This window comes from Biomphalaria glabrata, chromosome 8 (assembly GCF_947242115.1).
Source record: "Biomphalaria glabrata chromosome 8, xgBioGlab47.1, whole genome shotgun sequence".
NCBI lineage: Eukaryota > Metazoa > Mollusca > Gastropoda > Planorbidae > Biomphalaria > Biomphalaria glabrata.
In genome coordinates, this window is record NC_074718.1 from 43,396,599 (window position 1) to 43,417,160 (window position 20,562).

At 34.3% G+C, this 20,562-nt stretch overlaps 1 protein-coding gene across 1 annotated transcript; it reads left to right on the forward strand.

The window, feature by feature from the left end:
* LOC106069218 (uncharacterized) lies at positions 1-17,295 on the forward strand. The gene is made up of 18 exons (XM_056039225.1): positions 1-258; positions 1,121-1,238; positions 1,473-1,552; positions 2,859-2,923; positions 3,161-3,300; positions 3,962-4,095; positions 4,198-4,260; positions 4,584-4,659; positions 5,901-6,070; positions 6,714-6,899; positions 9,257-9,375; positions 10,035-10,851; positions 11,359-11,482; positions 12,805-12,894; positions 14,006-14,188; positions 14,629-14,727; positions 15,089-15,224; positions 15,730-17,295. The coding sequence occupies exons 1-18, from the start codon at positions 139-141 to the stop codon at positions 15,773-15,775; spliced, it is 2,766 nt and encodes a 921-aa protein (XP_055895200.1). The 5' UTR covers positions 1-138; the 3' UTR covers positions 15,776-17,295.
* Positions 17,296-20,562: the final 3,267 nt, after the last annotated feature.

Consider the following 20,562-nt stretch of genomic DNA (forward strand, 5'->3'; position numbering starts at 1 on the left):
TCGACAGTGTTTTGGTTGTGCTTCTCACGTTGCTATAAAACTGGTTATTTCTAAATTCTAAATCTATATCGAAGATGGTTACATTTACTTAGATCTAGGTCTAATTGAGATATACTATCAAAGTCGATTTACGAAAAGATGTATGCTGCTCACGTAAAAAAGTCCAAAACAGAAGAATCGAAATCAGTTTTAGAAAAATGTGTGAATGATTTCAGAAGTGCTGAAACTGATAGTGAACGGTTTTCTAATATTCTTGAGGTAAATCTAAACTCTAACTCAACTAACTGATCAAATTATCAATCATTGAATTATTGAATTCAATGATCCAACCAGGCAAAACTCTAAGTTACTCTAACTTTTAGTTTAGTAGATCTAGATTATTCTAGATTCTCTTCTTATTATCTATATTAATTATTATAGTTATATAAGTTATAGTATAGAATCTAAAAGATAAGTAGTAAGTAGATCTAGATCTATATAGATCTAGATCTAGATCTAAAATCTAATTCTAGTAAATCTAGTATATATTCAATTCATAGTGACATATGACATACTCACATAGTCATGGTGATATCTATAAATGCACTAGAGTGTCACTAGTTCACTAGAGCTAGAGGTGACTAGACTTTATTACTTTATTTATTATGTCATATCTATATATTAATATTATAGGCAATATAATATTATAATATATATAGGATAGAAAAGCAGTGCCAGTGTGATTCTTCTTTTTTGAAGTAATGTAGACTTGTAATTTATAAGACAAAATAAGAATCTAAATTCTAGATAGTTGACTAGATTCTCATGGTGTGAAGCTGTGAGTCTCGGAGTCTAAAGATTTGATGCAAGAGGAGTGGCTAGCGTGAAAGAGCGTCAAACCAACAAAAAGCTGAGAAAAGAAGCAGGCCTTTATCTATCTGCACTGATCAAACTTACCCAGTCACAAAACAGAATATTTCACTATTTGTTAATTTTTATTTCTCCTTATTTAAGTCAAGACAAGACTAGACTATTTAGCTCATTTGTATTCTACTATTTATTTATTCACATAAAATCTTTTTAACACACACATTAACAATCTATTATAAAAGAAACATTCTGCCTTGTTTAATGTTTACAGATTGCATGCCATGTCAGAGATAGTCATTTCACAGAAGAAGACCAGAGAAAAGTCCTTGAGATTGTTGGGATCTCTTTTCTTGCCAGACTTTTAAACACAAGTTTGTACTATGATACATGTAAGATATGTTTGATGAATAATTTACTTGTATATTTATTAAAATAAAGTCAACAGAAAACTCATTTAAAAGGATAATGTTCATTGATAAGTCATTAAAGCAAATGATATTCTCATTATAAGTAACAAATATTTTACTAATATTTCAACCAAGATTGTATCAGCATCATTGAAAAATACAAAATCAAATTATTTTATTTATTTTTTATTCATTTTTTTAAACTTTCTTTTTCAGCATCCGAAACATATCCTCCTAATTTTTACAAGATGATTGCTTTGAGTGTATTCTCATCTTTATCTATTGATCCATTTGTGGTAAGACTTGTGGAGAGTCTAAATATTTTGTTCTTGTTTGCCTAATAATTGTGAAAATTACAGTGTTGACTTGAATATCTAGAGCTTTGATTTTTATTTTGAAATAATTTTTATGTTGAAATTATAAAGTGTGTGATTCTCTTTTTATTATCAAATAACTTTAAACATTACCTCATTAGGTGCATCTATATATATAATTCTCTTCATGGCTCAAGAGTTTGGACAAGACTCTTTTATTTCTGCAAGTCGGACTAGAGTTACCCTATGAAACAAAAAAAGGGGGGGGGAACAAGTAGTATTCACCTGTCACAAAATAGCAGGGCCAGACTTAACTGTTGTGACCAAGAAGTCATGGAAAGATCACTCTTTTTTATTTCTATTTTTATATCCCAAATGTTTCAATCTATCTATGAGTATTGTTGACCTCATTAGTTTGAGACGTGAGAAGCTTCTTTCACTAGATTCCACAATTACGGGTATTGCATAATTTCATTTTTTTTTAATCGCGCGTAGGATTGGCGTTTTCCATATTGAATGACACCCAAAAATGTCAATTTTTGTCTATATATTTCAGGAGATTTATATGAGTTTTCTAAAGATTTTAATAATTACCGGATATTTCAAGGACTTTTCCGTATATTTTTCAATTTCAGGAGATTTCCAGGAGCTCCTGGTAAATCGACAGGAGGCAGCGTAAACTCTGTTATTAAGTTATAAAATGGTTTAATTTAATAATTTATGCACCTAGAATAAGTGGGGGTCCTATGAAAGTGCGGGGTACACTGCGGACGCATAGCAAAATAGCGGCTATGGTACACCGCCGGTCAACTAGTTTTCATTATTATGCCGGAATGTTCAGATGAGTAGTTCATATATGAGATGAACTGTGCAGTATTTTCCAGATCAGGCAACTTCTAGTTTTAGTTTTTTAGTTTTTCTTCTGTAGGGGTGCCTTGGGGCCAATGTCTTGTTCGGGCCTCTTGATGGAGAATGCAGTTTTGAAGAGTAAATTTTACTGGTCCTAATGTCTCAGTTTTGTGGCAAAAAATATTAGTTCGTCATGCCAGGGTAGTAATTACAGCTTATAATAGATGCCATCTTTTTTTTTTTTTTTTTAAATTTGGATGAGAGCTTGTTCTTTTTGTGTTTATTCTACTCACTTTGAGTTTTTTTTCATTTGTTTAAACGTAACAAGATCTATAAATTCCTGTCAGTGTCACCTGACTTGTTTGTTTCAAACTTATAATTGTACTAAACGAACTAGATATAAATTATAGTTTTAATTCTTTTGAATATTATGCTGCAGGCAAGACAGGTTGAAGTGAAACAGTTTCTACAGGCAGTGAACTCTGAACTTCAGCAGAAAAATATGTTAGTAAATTAATTACATTTTGTATAATTAAAATTCTGCCAATTGGGAAAATTAAAAGAAAGAAAAAAATTTAAGAAAACATAATTATTTAGAGTTGTTAACATTCACATAACTTTCCGTGTTGAATATAAGTTTTATATTTATTCTGTCAACTTTAGAATTCTATTTTTACCCATAAAAAAAAGTCCACACCTATCAAGTTTCATGTAGTATTTTTATTATTTAACGACGAGCAGGAAGATTGAAGGTTCCAAGAATGTGTTTTCTGACTGTGAGGAAATTGTTGCCAACCTTTCTCAAGATTCAGTCGGCATAAGTTATCTCATTGAGTGCGGAACCAGCGAGGTACTCATAGATTATGTCACCTCATCACAGTGTGAGTTTTTAACACGTTTTGGTTGAGTATCACTAATACTACTTAGTCACAACATCACATAAGGTCTATGTCATAGGCAGTGCACATTGACAGATCTATAAAACTTTAGTTTGAATACAGCTTTTTTTTATGTGACTTTTTGTTAGCAATTGGGGGCACTGTGGTAGAGTTAAGCACTTGGCTTCCAAACATAGGGTCCTGTGTTTGAATCTCTGTGAAGAATGGAATTTTGAATTTCGAGATTTTTAGGGCGCTCCTGATTCCACCCAACTCTAATGGGTACCTGAGCTGACTTAAGTTGGGGAAAATAAAGACGGTTGGTCAAATAGCTGGCCACATGACACCTCTCTCGTTAGTGTGGGTCATAGAAACAGATGACCTTAACATCATTTGCCCTAAGGGGAACTTTAGTTAGCAATTGTTATGATTTATGCTTGTGGAAAACAGTCAATATGTCAAGGCCACTAGGGCCAGAAATACATAAGAGCTAATGTTGACCAAGTTTAAGTCCTTTATTTAATGCATATAAACAGCAAGATCTTTTGTGAATGCTCAGAGAGAGAGGCAAATTTTAATTTTACAGAATTTACATAGCCATTTCTTTTAAAGAACAACTTTGTTTAAATTGTGATTCTGTAAGAACTCAACTTTTTGTTTGCAGGTCATGACCCAGTTCCTGTATTACGATGCTTAAGCTTCATCTGTAAAAATCAAGGGGACAGCATCTTTAGCAATAGACTTGATCACTTCCATAATATGATGTCTTTGGTTGTTGACAAAATTGGTCAAGGCTCGGTAAAAGAAAAACCTCATTATTTTATATAAATATTATTGAATGTCTTATTAAATAAATTGAATGTGATTTATCTTTAAGAATAACATGTACAATATCCACAGGACTTGACATCTAAAGTTGAATACGCCACTATCCTTACAGCATTTCTAAATGGGGTATCTACGGTAAATATTGCCTATTCTTTGTTATAATGTTACAAAAGTATATATAAAATTAGTGACTAAAGATTATTTATGAATAGAGAAGTAGGGTGTTACATCAGTCTGATCTGATCTAAGTGAGGCTATCTCTAAATGTGTTTGTAACATTTATGTGTTTTATTCTTTTTCAAGTTAGGCTAGTCAGTAAATGTAATCTTTACTGTCAATTTATTTTATAAATCTCTTTTTCTTTCTGAACAGAAGGATCTGATTTGCTTAAACTGCAATTAAAAAATGGTTTTACTGAAACAGTTCACGTGTTAATTTTTTTTTCCTTCTGATTTTAGATTGAATTGTCCATTGATAATGACTGGGTGTTGAAATTAGTGAAAATTTTAAACAAATTCATTTCCATTAAAACAAGTAAGTGAAACTTTTTTTTTCCAAAAACACATTTTGTGAATCAATTAATTATACTTATATTTTTTTTTATAGTTTTGAAACTTAATTTGACTAATGGAGAAATTCCTATATTTCAAAATAGTTTATGTATAACTTACAAGGATATAAACAGACCTGCCTACCGTTACGCAAAATGCGTATTCGTTACGCAAAATCTCTCAAAAATGACCGTCAGTACGCAAATACGCATTGAACCCGTCGCGTTACGCTTTTCGTATCCTTTTCCCCCCCCCTCTCTTGACTAGCTTACGAGCGGTCACGGAGGTCACGCTAAGCCGTTTTGTTGGCCGGGGGGGGGGGGGGGGGACAGAAAAGGTGGGGGAACACATTGTGTCCAGATCTATACGTTGATTGGTTCTTAAAAGCAATTAGATTATTTAGTCTAGAAATGAAGAACGCGAGAGTGAGGGAGTGGCGGGTTGGTACCTGGTTGGTACCGTCAGTTAGCTGATACACCAACGTGACTTTTTTTTTGTAAGTTCATTAGTAGAAATTAATTATGTTGAATCCCTGATTCCCGTATTCATTTGTATAGAAAAAAATATCGAAGTGCTATCGATTCAAAACACATTGAGTGACATTGTAGATATCTAGTCTAGATCTGGATTCTAGATCTAGAAAGCTTGTTATACAGGAATAGATCTAGCTAGTCATTACGTTAGTCATGATTCTCTACATTACTCAACAATCTAGATCCAATTTAGTTGTAGTATGATTTAGATTGATTAGATCTAGATCGATAACATCTACTACCATCTAGTCTAGATCTAGACTATATTCTTAGTCTTAGTATAGAATAGATCAAGGATGAAGGTAGGCTTACGAACGTTTGGAGTAGACCTACGTTTGTAGCGGATCCACGGCATCGGTAACACTCTCGAGCCCAGATCTAGGTCTGGAGTAGATTATATTCATTATATAGACATAGATCTAGTCTAGATATCATCTCTATTGTCGTATTGATCTAGATTTAGATTGTAGATTTAAACATGACATCTAGATCTAATATTATATATATATATATATATATATATATATATATATATATATATGTATATATATATATATATATGACAAAGTAGTGGATCTCATAAGTGTTACGCATTCTGGTTCCAAAATACGCATTTTGACCATCAGCGTTACGCATTTGGATTTTTTTTGGTAGGCAGGTCTGATATAAATAATTGATTGCATTGCTTCAGGTCCTGATGACAGTGATGTTGTGTTGTTTCTCGTGTGTGCCTTGGTCAGTGCTGTCGGGCCTGAAGTTCTAAAACCACAACTAGTTGGGGGTTCAAGTCTTGTGAAGGCTGTCGTGGCAAGGGTCTCTGTGGAGGTTTACATGCTGCTGGACTGTATCAATAGTGACAATGTAGGTTCTTGGCTAATTTTTAGCTCATAGCCAAGCTCGTAGTTACTGAATCTCGTGAAAGTTTTTGTAGTGGAGGTCCATATTGAGGTGTACATACTGTATCAATACCAGCACTTTGGTTTTGGATCCATTGCTAAGTGAGTGGATCAAGCATTAGGAAGGCTGGTTTGGCGGTGGTCTCTTCAAAAGCTTGCATGCTGTATCAATAATGATATTGTAGATCTTAAATGTAGGAGCTTTTAATAAACAACAAGAGACAATTTAGTCATTTGGTGTTCGCTTAATGACAACATAAAACGACCAAAGTCAGTATTAGGACAAGATGAAGTGCATTGCAATGTCTACAACACAACATGCTGCCCACTTCTTCTTTCTTATTTAGTGGCACCATGACACATTTTGAAACAATCAGAGTAAATCCATGAGTTCAAAAATAATATGCTATTCAAATATTTTTTTTAAAGTGACATAATTGTATAAATGAGAAGATTCAATATAAAAGAAATAACTTTTGTGTGTATGTAGATTTTGTATTAGAATTTTCCTTTCCCTCTGTTTTAACAATTTTCCACTTATAAGTACTACATTTAAAAACAAGTTTATCTGTGGATTAAAAATATCAAGTTTTTTGGTGGTTCTTTAGGTGTTAGAGAGATATTACAAGTTGGACAAAGTGTACAAGCTACTATCTGACTTGGTCCATTACCTGGCAGAGTTTGGAGAGGACACTGACCCAGATTCCATTATAGTCATTTACAAGAAACTGGTGGAAATAAGTGAGACCATTATGGAGTTCTTAAGTCAAGTTTGGAATGAAGTTATTGACTTGGTGAGTAGAGAAATCAATGGATAGTAAAGTGACACATATTTGGTTTAAAAAAAGATTCTGTAGTTATTTTCACCCACTTCTAACTCTCTGGTTTCTTGCTCCTATGATGTGATGCATAATAAAACACATTACAGTTAAACATTTTATATTGCAAAATATATATATTGCTTCATTTTAAAGTAGAATTCACAGATCTTATATATATCTATCTAAATGATTTATCCAGGTTTGAAAAAAAAACCCACAAATTTAATTACTGAATTCTGTTGGATTTGGAAATGTTCATTCCAGGATGTTTTGTCTTTTTAGTAGTGTGATAAAAGATTTTATAAAATACCAATGAAACTATTCAGAGAACTGCCTGATCTGGAAACCACTGCACAGTTCATCTTAGATGTAGGATTACTGATCTGAACCCTCTGACAAGTAAAATGAAAACAAAGAAAATAATCAGAATAATATGCTTGTGAAGTTAAGGTGTTGTGTACTAAAAGTAACTATAGCAATTCTGTTCTGTATCAGTAAATCTGTTGACTAGTATTGACGAAACACAAATCCAATTTCTTCTTCTTCTAGCCAGATTTTTGCTGCTGAGCTGTGAGCTCTTTTGCAGACTGTGCCAGGGAAACAAAAAAAAGTAGTGCTGTTCTCTTCAGTTCTTTCCCAGTTTGGAATATTGAATAATTTAAAATTACAAACTTGAATTGTTGAAATAATATGCACACAGAATACTTAAGATATATTGACACAATGTAAAGTAGCTAAATAATAGCTTCACACTGATAGTATTGAACTAAAGCACACAATACAGTTGAGTGACTAGCTTCACACGGATAGTATTGAACTAAAGCACACAATACAGTTGAGTGACTAGCTTCACACTGATAGTATTGAACTAAAGCACACAATACAGTTGAGTGACTAGCTTCACACTGATAGTATTGAACTAAAGCACACAATACAGTTGAGTGACTAGCTTCACACTGATAGTATTGAACTAAAGCACACAATACAGTTGACTGACTAGCTTCACACTGATAGTATTGAACTAAAGCACACAATACAGTTGACCGACTAGCTTCACACTGATAGTATTGAACTAAAGCACACAATACAGTTGACTGACTAGCTTCACACTGATAGTATTGAAATAAAGCACACAATACAGTTGACTGACTAGCTTCACACTGATAGTATTGAACTAAAGCACACAATACAGTTGACCGACTAGCTTCACACTGATAGTATTGAACTAAAGCACACAATACAGTTGAGTGACTAGCTTCACACTGATAGTATTGAACTAAAGCACACAATACAGTTGAGTGACTAGCTTCACACTGATAGTATTGAACTAAAGCACACAATACAGTTGACTGACTAGCTTCACACTAATAGTATTGAACTAAAGCACACAATACAGTTGACTGACTAGCTTCACACTGATAGTATTGAACTAAAGCACACAATACAGTTGAGTGACTAGCTTCACACTGATAGTATTGAACTAAAGCACACAATACAGTTGACTGACTAGCTTCACACTGATAGTATTGAACTAAAGCACACAATACAGTTGAGTGACTAGCTTCACACTGATAGTATTGAACTAAAGCACACAATACAGTTGAGTGACTAGCTTCACACTGATAGTATTGAACTAAAGCACACAATACAGTTGAGTGACTAGTTTCACACTGATAGTATTGAACTAAAGCACACAATACAGTTGAGTGACTAGCTTCACACTGATAGTATTGAACTAAAGCACACAATACAGTTGAGTGACTAGCTTCACACTGATAGTATTGAACTAAAGCACACAATACAGTTGAGTGACTAGCTTCACACTGATAGTATTGAACTAAAGCACACAATACAGTTGACTGACTAGCTTCACACTGATAGTATTGAACTAAAGCACACAATACAGTTGAGTGACTAGCTTCACACTGATAGTATTGAACTAAAGCACACAATACAGTTGACTGACTAGCTTCACACTGATAGTATTGAACTAAAGCACACAATACAGTTGACCGACTAGCTTCACACTGATAGTATTGAACTAAAGCACACAATACAGTTGACTGACTAGCTTCACACTGATAGTATTGAAATAAAGCACACAATACATTTGACTGACTATCCTCTAGTAGGAAAACTTTTATTTTTATAACTCTTGGGCTTGAGTTTCTTTTTACTCCAGAACAATTTTTTTAGTTGGTTCTCAAATAGTTACAAAACAACTTCCGCTGTTATTTTGACTGTTGGCATGTGAGATTAACATAGAAGAATGTATCCATTGCAAGGAATGGAATGTAGAAATTTGATCTAATTTCCTTGGATTGTTTCAGCCTAAGAATCATGTAGTTGTTTTGATCTCGGTGAGAACTCTGGCAGCCATGTTGTCAGAGATAACTGAAGACCCAACCGAACAACTGCTAGATTTGATTCCTTTTTTTGATTTTTTATGGTAAGTCAGATTTATAGTATGCAATATTTTTTTGGGACATAAGATTGTTTAGCAATTGAGAGTAAACAAATAAAAATTTTTATTCTTTTTTAGTTGTATAAGTTATACAATTTTTTTTATCTACGTAAATCTATTTCACAAAGTATTTTATTAATATTTGATATAGCATTATGAATGAAAGGAGAACTCTGATACTGTGTGTCTGGGTTTTTCTGTCCAACATGTACTTGATGAAGCAAATAAACACAGCTAGTGATCCTTCTTGTTCATCGTTCTCATTGTTATGTTGGAGTGTTCATATGACAGTGGTTTCCAAATCAGGGAGCTCTCCATATAGTTTTCTTTCTATTGGGGTGATTTGGGGCCATTGTCTTATACAGGCCTCTTGGTAAAGAGAGCAGTTTTGGAGGACATGGTCGGCATTTTCTGGTGATACTCCACATGGGCAGATTTCACTGGTTCCAATTTTGAGCTTCCGGTACATGTGTTATGCTTCCACATATTTTTGGCTTTTTTATTTATTTATATTTTTTTTTGGCTATTTTATTTTCTTCAATGTGTCCATTTTTTTGTAGTAAATCAGAAAAAAAAAGAAATGCCTTTCCTTTAGTATTTTCTTTGATTGTTGATTGTAACATTAATTTCATTTCTACTTGCAGTCAAAATGTGGAATATTCTGAAGATGTCGTTATGGAAGTAAAAAGTGCAGCTCAAGCAGCTTTAGAAAACATTCGGTTACTAGGGATACAAGATTCTCAAGATGGGGATATAGAAATACAAGATTCTCAAGATGGGGATATAGAAATACAAGATTCTCAAGATGAGGATATAGAAATACAAGGTTCTCATGATCTGGATCCAGGGGGTTACCCTTCACTTCCACCAAACTTTATTAAAGATTCAACTAGTCCTGAAGGGAACATCCAACAGAAAAATAAACAACTTGCTGACAATTCACATTCATATTGCTCAAACAATCCTACTGACATATATAAACAAGAAACTCTGCAGAGTAGCTCACATGTGATGGGCAATGAAACTCCTGAAAGAACTGACACCATCCAGAACACAGAGTCATCAAGTTGTCATCAGTTACCACATCCTGACATATCTTCTCAATCACAGACATATAACATTCATCTTACATCTGTAGACTTTCACAAGTTTGAGGACTACAGAGAGGCTGTGGGCCAGTTAAGGTCACAGCCTTCACCCTCTATTTCTAGAAAAGTGACTTTCATCAAGAAGAGCTCCTTCAAAAGTGCTGGAGAGAGTGATTCAGTGACTCAGATTCCATTCTGGCAGCCCATGCCTGATGATGTGCTGGGCTATTTGATTCCGTTCTATGGCTTTCTCATGGATAGTCAAGCAGCCCTGGAGATCATGGTGAGAAATAATTGCTTCTCTACACTTGTCAGTTATATAGAGAAGTCTTTGTCAAGTCTCCTAGAAAATAAAAGCTCCTCACAACCAGAGGTATGTACACAAACTTAGGTGACTTTGGTGATTCGTTTAAAGAGACAGTCTCATTTATTATCACTCCTTATCGGGGCTAGGAATTTTTCAGTTTGTAAAAACATTAAAATCACTTACAGAGATTTCTAGTCACACATCCGCTTAAAGAGTTAGACCTAATTTCATCTTGCATAGAGACACACTTTACAAAATGAAATAAAAATGAAAACCAAAATTATTGCAAGCTATTTAAAAAATTAGTTGTTGCAGAAATGAAATTTTGTGAGAACAAGTTTTTCTTTCAAACAACAATAGTTAGCTAGATAGTTAGATTTTGTAACATATTTCTGTTATTAACACAAAAAGTTTTTTTTTTTTTTTCTTTGTTTTCATGTTTGTATTTTAGGGATATCTTCTGTATTTGATATTTATTAAAATGGTTATCCTTAGAATCCATGTTTTAACACAATATCATGTTTTAACTATTCTAATCCATGTTTTAATTCTATACAATCTCATGTAAACCAGAATATCACAGTCAATGCATTGTCATTGGTAGAACAAGTTTATACCTATGCCCCTGTCACAGCAGCAGATCTGAAGTGTTTCCAAAGTCTTTTTGAACTCTCCGTTTTGTCTCTTCCTAACTTATGTAAGTATTTGCTTTTTGTTTGTTTTAAAATATCAAGTAACATGTTTGTCGTAGACAGCATCCTTGTTCAATCATTTAAAGACGTGGAATAAAAAATGTAATGAAATTGAACTTTTCAATCAGTGTGAAATAGGTAGCTACATTAACTGTTATAGACCAACAAACTATTGTTACAGATGATGCCCTTTAGCCAACAGGAAAAAGTGTGTGGTTGTTAGCACCTCTTCAGTGTTAAAATGACTATAACATGACTCATTCCGACTCATTCCGGGGCATTCCTTTTGTGGCTTTAGAACCTTTTCTCAAGAGGTGTACTATAATATGACTCATCTCTGGGCATTCCTTTTGTGGCTTTAGAACTTTTTCTCAAGAGGTGTACTATAATATGACTCATCTCGGGGCATTTCTTTTGTGGCTTTAGAACCTTTTCTCAAGAGGTGTACTATAATATGACTCATCTCGGGGCATTCCTTTTGTGGCTTTAGAACTTTTTCTCAAGAGGTGTACTATAATATGACTCATCTCGGGGCATTTCTTTTGTGGCTTTAGAACCTTTTCTCAAGAGGTGTACTATAATATGACTCATCTTGGGGCATTTCTTTTGTGACTTTAGAACCTTTTCTCAATTAGTGTACAACATGATCAGCTTGAAGTCATTTCTTTCCTAGCCAAGGACAGTATCTATTTTGGAGCTTGCTAAGCTGTGGACTTAAGTTTCTTTAGTAGAGAGTAAAATCCTAAAGCCTCCACAATGACCTGAATTAAGTTAACTGATCAGTAGATGAGGGCCTATTCGTTTAAAAACTAAAGTTGAAATTGAATTTCTAGCCTTTTTTTTTTCATTTACCTATGTTAATTAATTTTTTTTGTGAAATGTGAACAGTGAGTGATGGTTGATGTATTGATATGGATTCTGTTATAAATAAATACATTTTTTTCCTTCTGTTATATTTGAAATTTTTATGTTTATCTTAAAATTTAACTTAAGCAACACATAACTAAACATGGACTTTCAGATTTTCACAAACATTTTACTGGTTCTAGTATTAATTAACCATTTGATGCACAAATGTTTCTTTAGTATTTATAAAGTTAAGGTACTTAAAAGTGAGGATGCTTATGCCTTTTAGATAAATAATTACATTGTTTTTAACTTTTGCCTTAAAAGTGAAGCTTTCTCTTACTCATTAACCATATTAACTGTCATTCATGCAAACATCCCTTCACCTATTTATATTCCTTCATCATAAGCTATAAATACATATAGAATTCTTTTTTTCATTCTGCTGTACACTTAACAATGTATGTCTAATTTTGACCAGTGTCTTTGCCCCACCCTCCCCCTCTTGTCAGCCTGAAGCTGATTGAGGTCAGCTTGACATCATACAGAATACAAATGAGAGGAAGTAAAAGTAAGTTGATGAAATAATTGACATTAGGAACATTTCAGTTGACATTAGGGACATTTCAGTTGACATTAGGAATATTTCAGTTGACATTAGGGACATTTCAGTGGACATTAGGGACATTTCAATTGACATTAGGGACTTTTCAGTTGACATTAGGGACATTTCAGTTGACATTAGGAACTTTTCAGTTGACATTAGGGACATTTCAGTTGACATATGGACATTTAAGTTGAAATTACAGGCATTTGAGTTGTCATTGGGACATTTATTAAGTTGACATTACATGAGGCATGAGTTTATGTTAGGGACATTGAAGATGACATTATGGACATTTAAGTTGACGTTAATATCTTCCTAATTAATTTTTTAACATAATACTACAGAAAAAAACATTGTCTTTTTTACAATTATGTTGGAATCATATTAGCAATGTGCAGTTTGTAAATAACTAACAAATTCAAAACAATAAGTATCCACTTCTGATTTCTGTAGAGCTAATTACTTGCCTGAAAGTACACCATTTATGATGATTATTAAATCAGCACTGTTAATTCGGCTATGGGCACAGCGTAAGGATTTAACTTGGATATATGGCTATACTTTTGTAAGCTCTAATTTATTTATTAAAAAATTGATCGGTTGACAAAGATGACATTCATAACACTGCTGAGCTATAGCAAGTTTAAGAAAAAAAAAAGTTCGCCCTTTGAGACCTTACGAACTATAGGGCAGATGATGTTGAGGTCATCTGTTTCTGTGCATAGTGAACAAGGGTGTCATGTGGCCAGCATAACAACCAACCAACTTTACATTTCCCCAACTAATTTTTGGTACCCATTAGAGCTGTGTGGACTCAGAGGCGCCCTAAAGATCCCAAAAATAAAAATCCCAGTCTTCACCAGGATTCAAACCTGGGATGCCTTGGTTTGAAAGCCAAGTGATTTTCCATTCAGCCACCTTGCCTCTTAGTACCATTAAGGAAACAGTTTATGTCTCCTTCCTCTCTCCCAGCATTGTCACCATGGTTACAGGAAAACATTTTCTCTGAGCTTTAGCACCTCAAGAATTTCAAAGTTGTTCCATTAATAGTTTACTTGTAATATTTTATCACTAGGAAATCCTTCACTCCAGAGATTGAAACACTCAAAGACTCGTTTGTTTAAAGCAGTAGTTGATTATCTCAGTACGTTCTACACTTTCCGTCCCAGCAGAAGAAGACCTTTGATGATTTTTATCACAGGAGAGTTCAGAGATATTTGGATACTAGGAGAGGAGGTCTGGTGCGGTTGTATCGCAGGTAATTTATTGATGTCAGCTGTAGTTTAATATTTTGCTGTCACTGGTTGATTTAGTTAGTTTAGTGTTAGTTTAATACATTAAAATCAGAGATACATTGTGTGGCATTTAAAAAGGTAAAAAAAAAATGTTTCTATTAACACTTCTCATGGCATAATTGCTAAAACATCTTCTCTATTGCTTGAGATGTTAAATCCATAATCTTATTATATTCTGCGTAATCTTTATTATATTCTTATCTGATTGATCATCTCCAAGTTATCTTTTTGGTGATTCTTACTTCTGAATTATGTCTGTTGCTTAATGCAGAGTGAAAATCTCAATCTTTCTAAAACTTGTTGATCACCTTTATGAGGTAATCTCTTTGATGTTATAATTGCTGAAACTAACTATATCTTAACACTTGTTGTGAGTGAGTCTCTACATTTCTCCTTGAAACAGGTCTCAGTGTACTGTTAAGATCAGTGGAGGAGCTGCAAGAAGTTTTACTGAAATCAATTGTTTTACCAGACTTCTTGGACTTTCTTAAAGACTTTGAAGGTATTATTTTGTAATTTTTTTTTTACTGTAGCTATTTACTGGCAGATAATTTTGCTAATGATACACCTGATATAGTCTCTAAGTTTGGTCATTTGAAATAACTTATATTTACCTCAACATTTTCAATTCACTCTCCAATGTCAAAATCAAGAAAAGCAAAATTCTTCTCCACGTTGAAGTTTGAAAACATGATAATTACTTGTGTTGAACTGAAGAGCATTAATTTTAGTCAATTTAATTTCGAGTCTTGTTGTAAGTTTTTTTTTTTTTTGTTGTGAATAATTGCTTTTTATGTGATAAAAAAAAAATTGAATGTTATTAACTTTTGTTTAAAAGATTACTTCCTTTTCCTGTTTTCTAGTTGACGATTTGAAAGAGTTTCCATCAGAAGTCAGTAAACTTGTTGAGTTTATGATATCTCTGATAGAAGCAGCTGCAGAAAGTTGTGCACCTTTGCGTTCATTGATCCTCCAGTACAACGGGCTGGCTGTAGCAAAGTAAGTATAATGTGTTGGTGAAAGTCACTTCATAGAGTAATAGAGTACAATCTTTTGTGATATACTCAAATCTGATATATTAGGATCATCATCATCATCTCTCCTTTGAGTTCCTCGTGGAACATAGGGACTCAGTAAAAACAAGCCACTTTCCACAGTCTCTCACTAGTTTTTAATGGCTTCCCAGCTCTTTCCTGTTGTCTCGGCTTCATCTAGTGCACTGCGTCGCCACATTCGTTTTGGTCTTCATCTATGTCTTGTTCCCTGGGGGTTCCACTCTAAGGCCTGTCTAGCTCTGTTGTTGGTATCTTTTATGTTATATTAGGATGTAGTTGGAAAAATCTTTGAAATTTTTGATAATCAAATATTAGTTTTGTCTTCTATTTCACCTATAGGTTTTTTTTAATTACGGTTTAATATTTTAATTTCCACATGAAAAGCTTTAATCAATATATAATGTTTCTATATTATAACTAATGCCTATGCAATACATTTGTTCCACCAGACAACTGAATTTAAAAAAACTGCAAAGGATTTTAACCATGTCTTGATGATTCACTGACGTCTGCTATATTCACTGACGTCTGCTATAATGTCCAATGGAAAGAAGTTTATGAATTCAACTGAATGTTTTTGTTGGATTGGATGTCAGTGATGGATGGATGGTTGTAATATTAATAGAACTCTGATGGATTAGCATCTTATGTGATGTCATCATCTTTTTAAAATCCATTCATAGTTCAATAATGTATGATTTATCATGTATGATCATGTGACCAAAGATTGCTAAGGATGCTTATAATTTATGTAGACATTTTTCCAGATGTTTGTATTTTAGAGAACTTTGATTTTTCCACATTTGCCAAGTAATAAAGTAAATATCAGGACAATGTTCTGTAATGCAACAATTAATTTTACCATAGAAATTTTCAATTTATTTTTAACTAATAAGAATCAATATTATACATTATCACTTTTTAATGTTTATCTCCCTTAATTTTAAAAAACAAAAGAAAAAATTGATGGGATTTCTCCAATAAAACCAATTTTGTAAAGTGTGAACCTATAATCAGCATATTAACAGGGATTATTATTAATATTATGAATTACTTGTCATTAAACATTCTATCCTCATTCTTGCAAATGTAGGCATCAGATAATAAAGATATTTGAGAACCTACAAATGACTATTAAAATATTTTAAAACTTCATATTTATCTCTAAACTGTAATTGCAAGAGGTCCATCACCTGTTGTTGAAAGAGATATTGTTGTAATAATAAAGATGCTTTGTTACAAATGGGGGTTCCCATTTTCTTTTACCCCATATATTAGATATTTTGGTCAATATACATAATAATATGAAATATTGATAGAACAATGTACCTTATTCTTCTCTCTTCAATGTATGAAGTTTAAAAACATCAAGGCACATGTTCATGTAGGAAAAAGGCCATGAAGAATTGGCACAGACTTTTTTTTACTTTTGTAGAACTTTAGTTTTCTTTTATAAGTGTAATATATTTTTTCTGAAGTAAAGATTTTTACGTCTTAGTTTAAACCTCCTGCAAGATGGCAGGTGATAGACATAGGCAGAGTTTGAACTCAGGACCATTGTGATAACTCTCCCAAGTGTGTATCATACAAGCAGTCTACCATAAAAAAAATAAGCCTTTGTGAGTTGTTTAAATCTCTGCTGGACTAATGAGCCCTCTCTCAAATCACTAAATGACATTCTTTCTGTAAAGTTACTGTCCTTTATTGTACAAAGCCAAAATGCAAATCAGCATTAGGTTCACTAAGTTTGTTTTTTGTTTGTTTATAAAAATATTTTGTTACTGCAAAAAGTATTTGTTGTTGAGAAATAATCTTATTATGTTATTGGTTTTTATCTAACTTGTACTTGTCTGCTAGTTCTATATATTATATATATAAGTGCTAACACACAATTGTTGGTGTGTTGTTTTTAAAGACCATTCTTTTAGTGCCTATGACATTATACAATGAATCTCTGTCCTTGGTTGAATTCTGTTCCATATAATAAGATGATGTCAATAAAACATGAAATCATTGTCTTGTATGTGATTCAATATAAGAAGATGATGTGAATGAAACAAGCAATGAATGAATAGAACAAGAGAAGGTGTATATGATGAGGTTCTGTCACAAGTGAATGAGGAAATAAACTGAAAATTGGTGGGAAGCGTGGTCGAGAGGCCAAGTGCGCTTGAACTTGGCTCCGCTTGGCTACCTAGAAGGGGGCTCGAGGTTCGACACCCGACTCGGGCAGAGTTGTGTTTACTGAGCGCCTAAAGGCAGCACGGAAAACCAACTCCTCAATACCCCCTCCCCCTTCCTACCCATTGGTCCACAAATGAGATTGGACCAAAAGTGCTCTGAGCATGCTATAAGCATGAAAGTAGCGCTATATAAAAAAAGCTATAATAATAAACCTGCAATGCCTAAGAAATCATTTGTGATTGGAGTTTGTTTTGTGTGAATGAGTTTCTTATCAGTCACTGCTGCTCTACATTTCTACATGCAGATATATAAAGTAGATGTCATCCGTGATTTCTCTCTTATCTTGACAAACTATCAGCTGGATCCAGTCTCTCGGTCTCTTCTATAATCCATTGTCAAGTTTCAATACCTTTGTAGATAACAAATAAAGTCTTGTAATTGGTCAATCAACAAAGTTTTATTTTTTTAAAAATGTCAATCAAAAATCTAGTTTAAAAAAAAGGCTAAATATAAATATACAAAACACATGATCAGCTGAAATATTTTTAACTTCTTTGGGAAAAAAAAAGGGGGGGATGAGTTCAAATGCAATTTGGTATGAAAATACTGAACATGGATGATGGATTTACTTATTGTTTATATCAAATGATTTGAATAATGTACAACAAAATTGTCTTACTATCCAAGGTGGTGATTTTCTACCCAATATCAAAGATGATTTTCTACCCACTATCCAAGGTGGTGATTTCCCCCCCCCCCCACTATCAAAGGTGGTGATTTTCTACCCACTATCCAAGGTGGTGATTTCCCCCCCCCCCCCCCCACTATCCAAGGTGGTGATTTTCCCCCCACTATCAAAGGTGGTGATTTTCCCCCCACTATCAAAGGTGGTGATTTTCTACCCACTATCAAAGGTGGTGATTTTCTACCCAGTATCCAAGGTGGTGATTTTCTACCCACTATCAAAGGTGGTGATTTTCCCCCCACTATCAAAGGTGGTGATTTTCTACCCAATATCAAAGGTGGTGATTTTCTACCCACTATCAAAGGTGGTGATTTTCTACCCACTATCAAAGGTGGTGATTTTCTACCCACTATCAAAGGTGGTGATTTTCTACCCAATATCAAAGGTGGTGATTTTCTACCCACTATCAAAGGTGGTGATTTTCTACCCACTATCAAAGGTGGTGATTTTCTACCCAATATCATAGGTAGTGATTTTCTACCTACTATCAAAGGTGGTGATTTTCAAACATTTAACATTGCCAGCAAAAAAAATATTTTTTACTACTGTGTACACACTATTTTACAGCCCGATTTAACATTATACAATTCAACAGCGCTATGTCACGTAAATCAAATGGGCGTAGGCCTACTACTCTATATTACTATTTAATTCAATTAACTTTATTATATTTTTTTTTCACGCCAGTATATTAATTAAGCTAATGTAGAAGGCATTTTGATATATGATAGTAAATATGTTAATATTTAAAAACATTTTCATAACATCTCTTAAGCTTATTTTAAAAAAGGTCAATATAATTTCAAAAGTATGTTCCATAAAGGCCCCAGTCTCTTATTTAATGTTTTAACAAAACGTAAAGAATATGATCTATTTATGACTGACACCAAAAGTAGAATTTAACCAAAAAAATCCTTTAATAAAGATTTCAATTACGTGGCTTGCTGATCAGCAGATTACTGATCTCGTGTTTTAAAGTTCCAACAGTTGGAATGATTTTTTACTATATTGTTGTAACTCTAGGTTAGGCACTCAACGAATAGGCATGCAACTCAACACAGTTTAACAGGAAATAATAGTTGTGTTTATTCACTAGGGTAAACACATAACATGATGATTCATCCTTCAGTTTCCTCAGAGTCTTACTACTAAGTATACCAGTCCTTTGCTACTTAACCCGAATGTGGACCAACGACAGCCTTTCCCGCTTTTCTTTCCAGGTCCTTACTACAACCTTCAGGCAGCACCAAAAGCTGGCTTCTTCTTAGTTTCCCAAACATTCAGACTCTTCACAATCCCTGATGCCCTGTTATTCTCTCCGTTCTAGTCTCTTCCTGTTTACGTTCACTAGTGCGCTAGTGCGCACCTCAAGCACTGGTGCAAGGCAGGGTTACAACACTACCCCCACCCTAGTCTTTTCGTCCCGAAAAGAAACATGTTCACGGTTGATCAATGCAGGTGGAGGTCGGTCAGTGGGAGTCACAGATTGCATGGAGCGTGCTCCCCACAAAGCGATCCACACTGCTCTCTGCAGGTGCCGTTTTCTCCTTCTCCAGTTGACCAAGTTTCTTTCGACACGATGTCGCAAACGTGGCCTCTCCATCCTGACGGTTGTCGCTGGCGTCAGCCACCTGACACATCGAGTGGTAGTGACAGCTCTTGTTGTTGTTAATGCAGTTGATTCAGAACTGTGCTTCATCAGGCCCTTTCTAAGGATGACTTGTGAAAGAGCTGTAGACCCACATAAAGCCACGCTGTTTAACAAACTGTCAGCTTCAGCCGTCTCAGGGAGAATTGTCTGTAAGGCACCTTTACAACGTTTCAGGTGCAAAAGTCCATCAGCTGCAGGGTTCCTCTGACCACCTTCAGAGCCTCTCTCGTTGGTGAAAACACAAGTATCGAAGTCCACTGGTTTCAGACCCTGTTGATGGGTTTCTTGACATTTGCACTCCCTTCGTGAAGCACCGCATGTACAGTTGTTGCTTACCACCTGAATGCAACAATCAAAATTCAAGTTCCCCTCGTAGGTACTGGCAGATAGACAGGGGTCCTTAAGGTCCAAAATGACAGGCTCTAACGCAGGCTCAAAGTTTTCCTGCTCCGTCCAGGTCATTGTTGCACTCAAAGCTGGTACAGCAAAAGTTTCAGTCGCGTAGCAGACTTCTTCTATTGCTTCGACTGTCTCTTTCTGTTCATCTTTGTGCTTCTTGTTAAGATTGACGCATTCTTTGTAACTATCAGTACAGCCACAGTCTTGAATGAGTAACGGTTCATTGTTGTTGAATGATGTTAGACTCCTCTCTCTTATAGGATTGATCTGGCCTTGCACGTTACGTATCAGTTTGTCCATAGA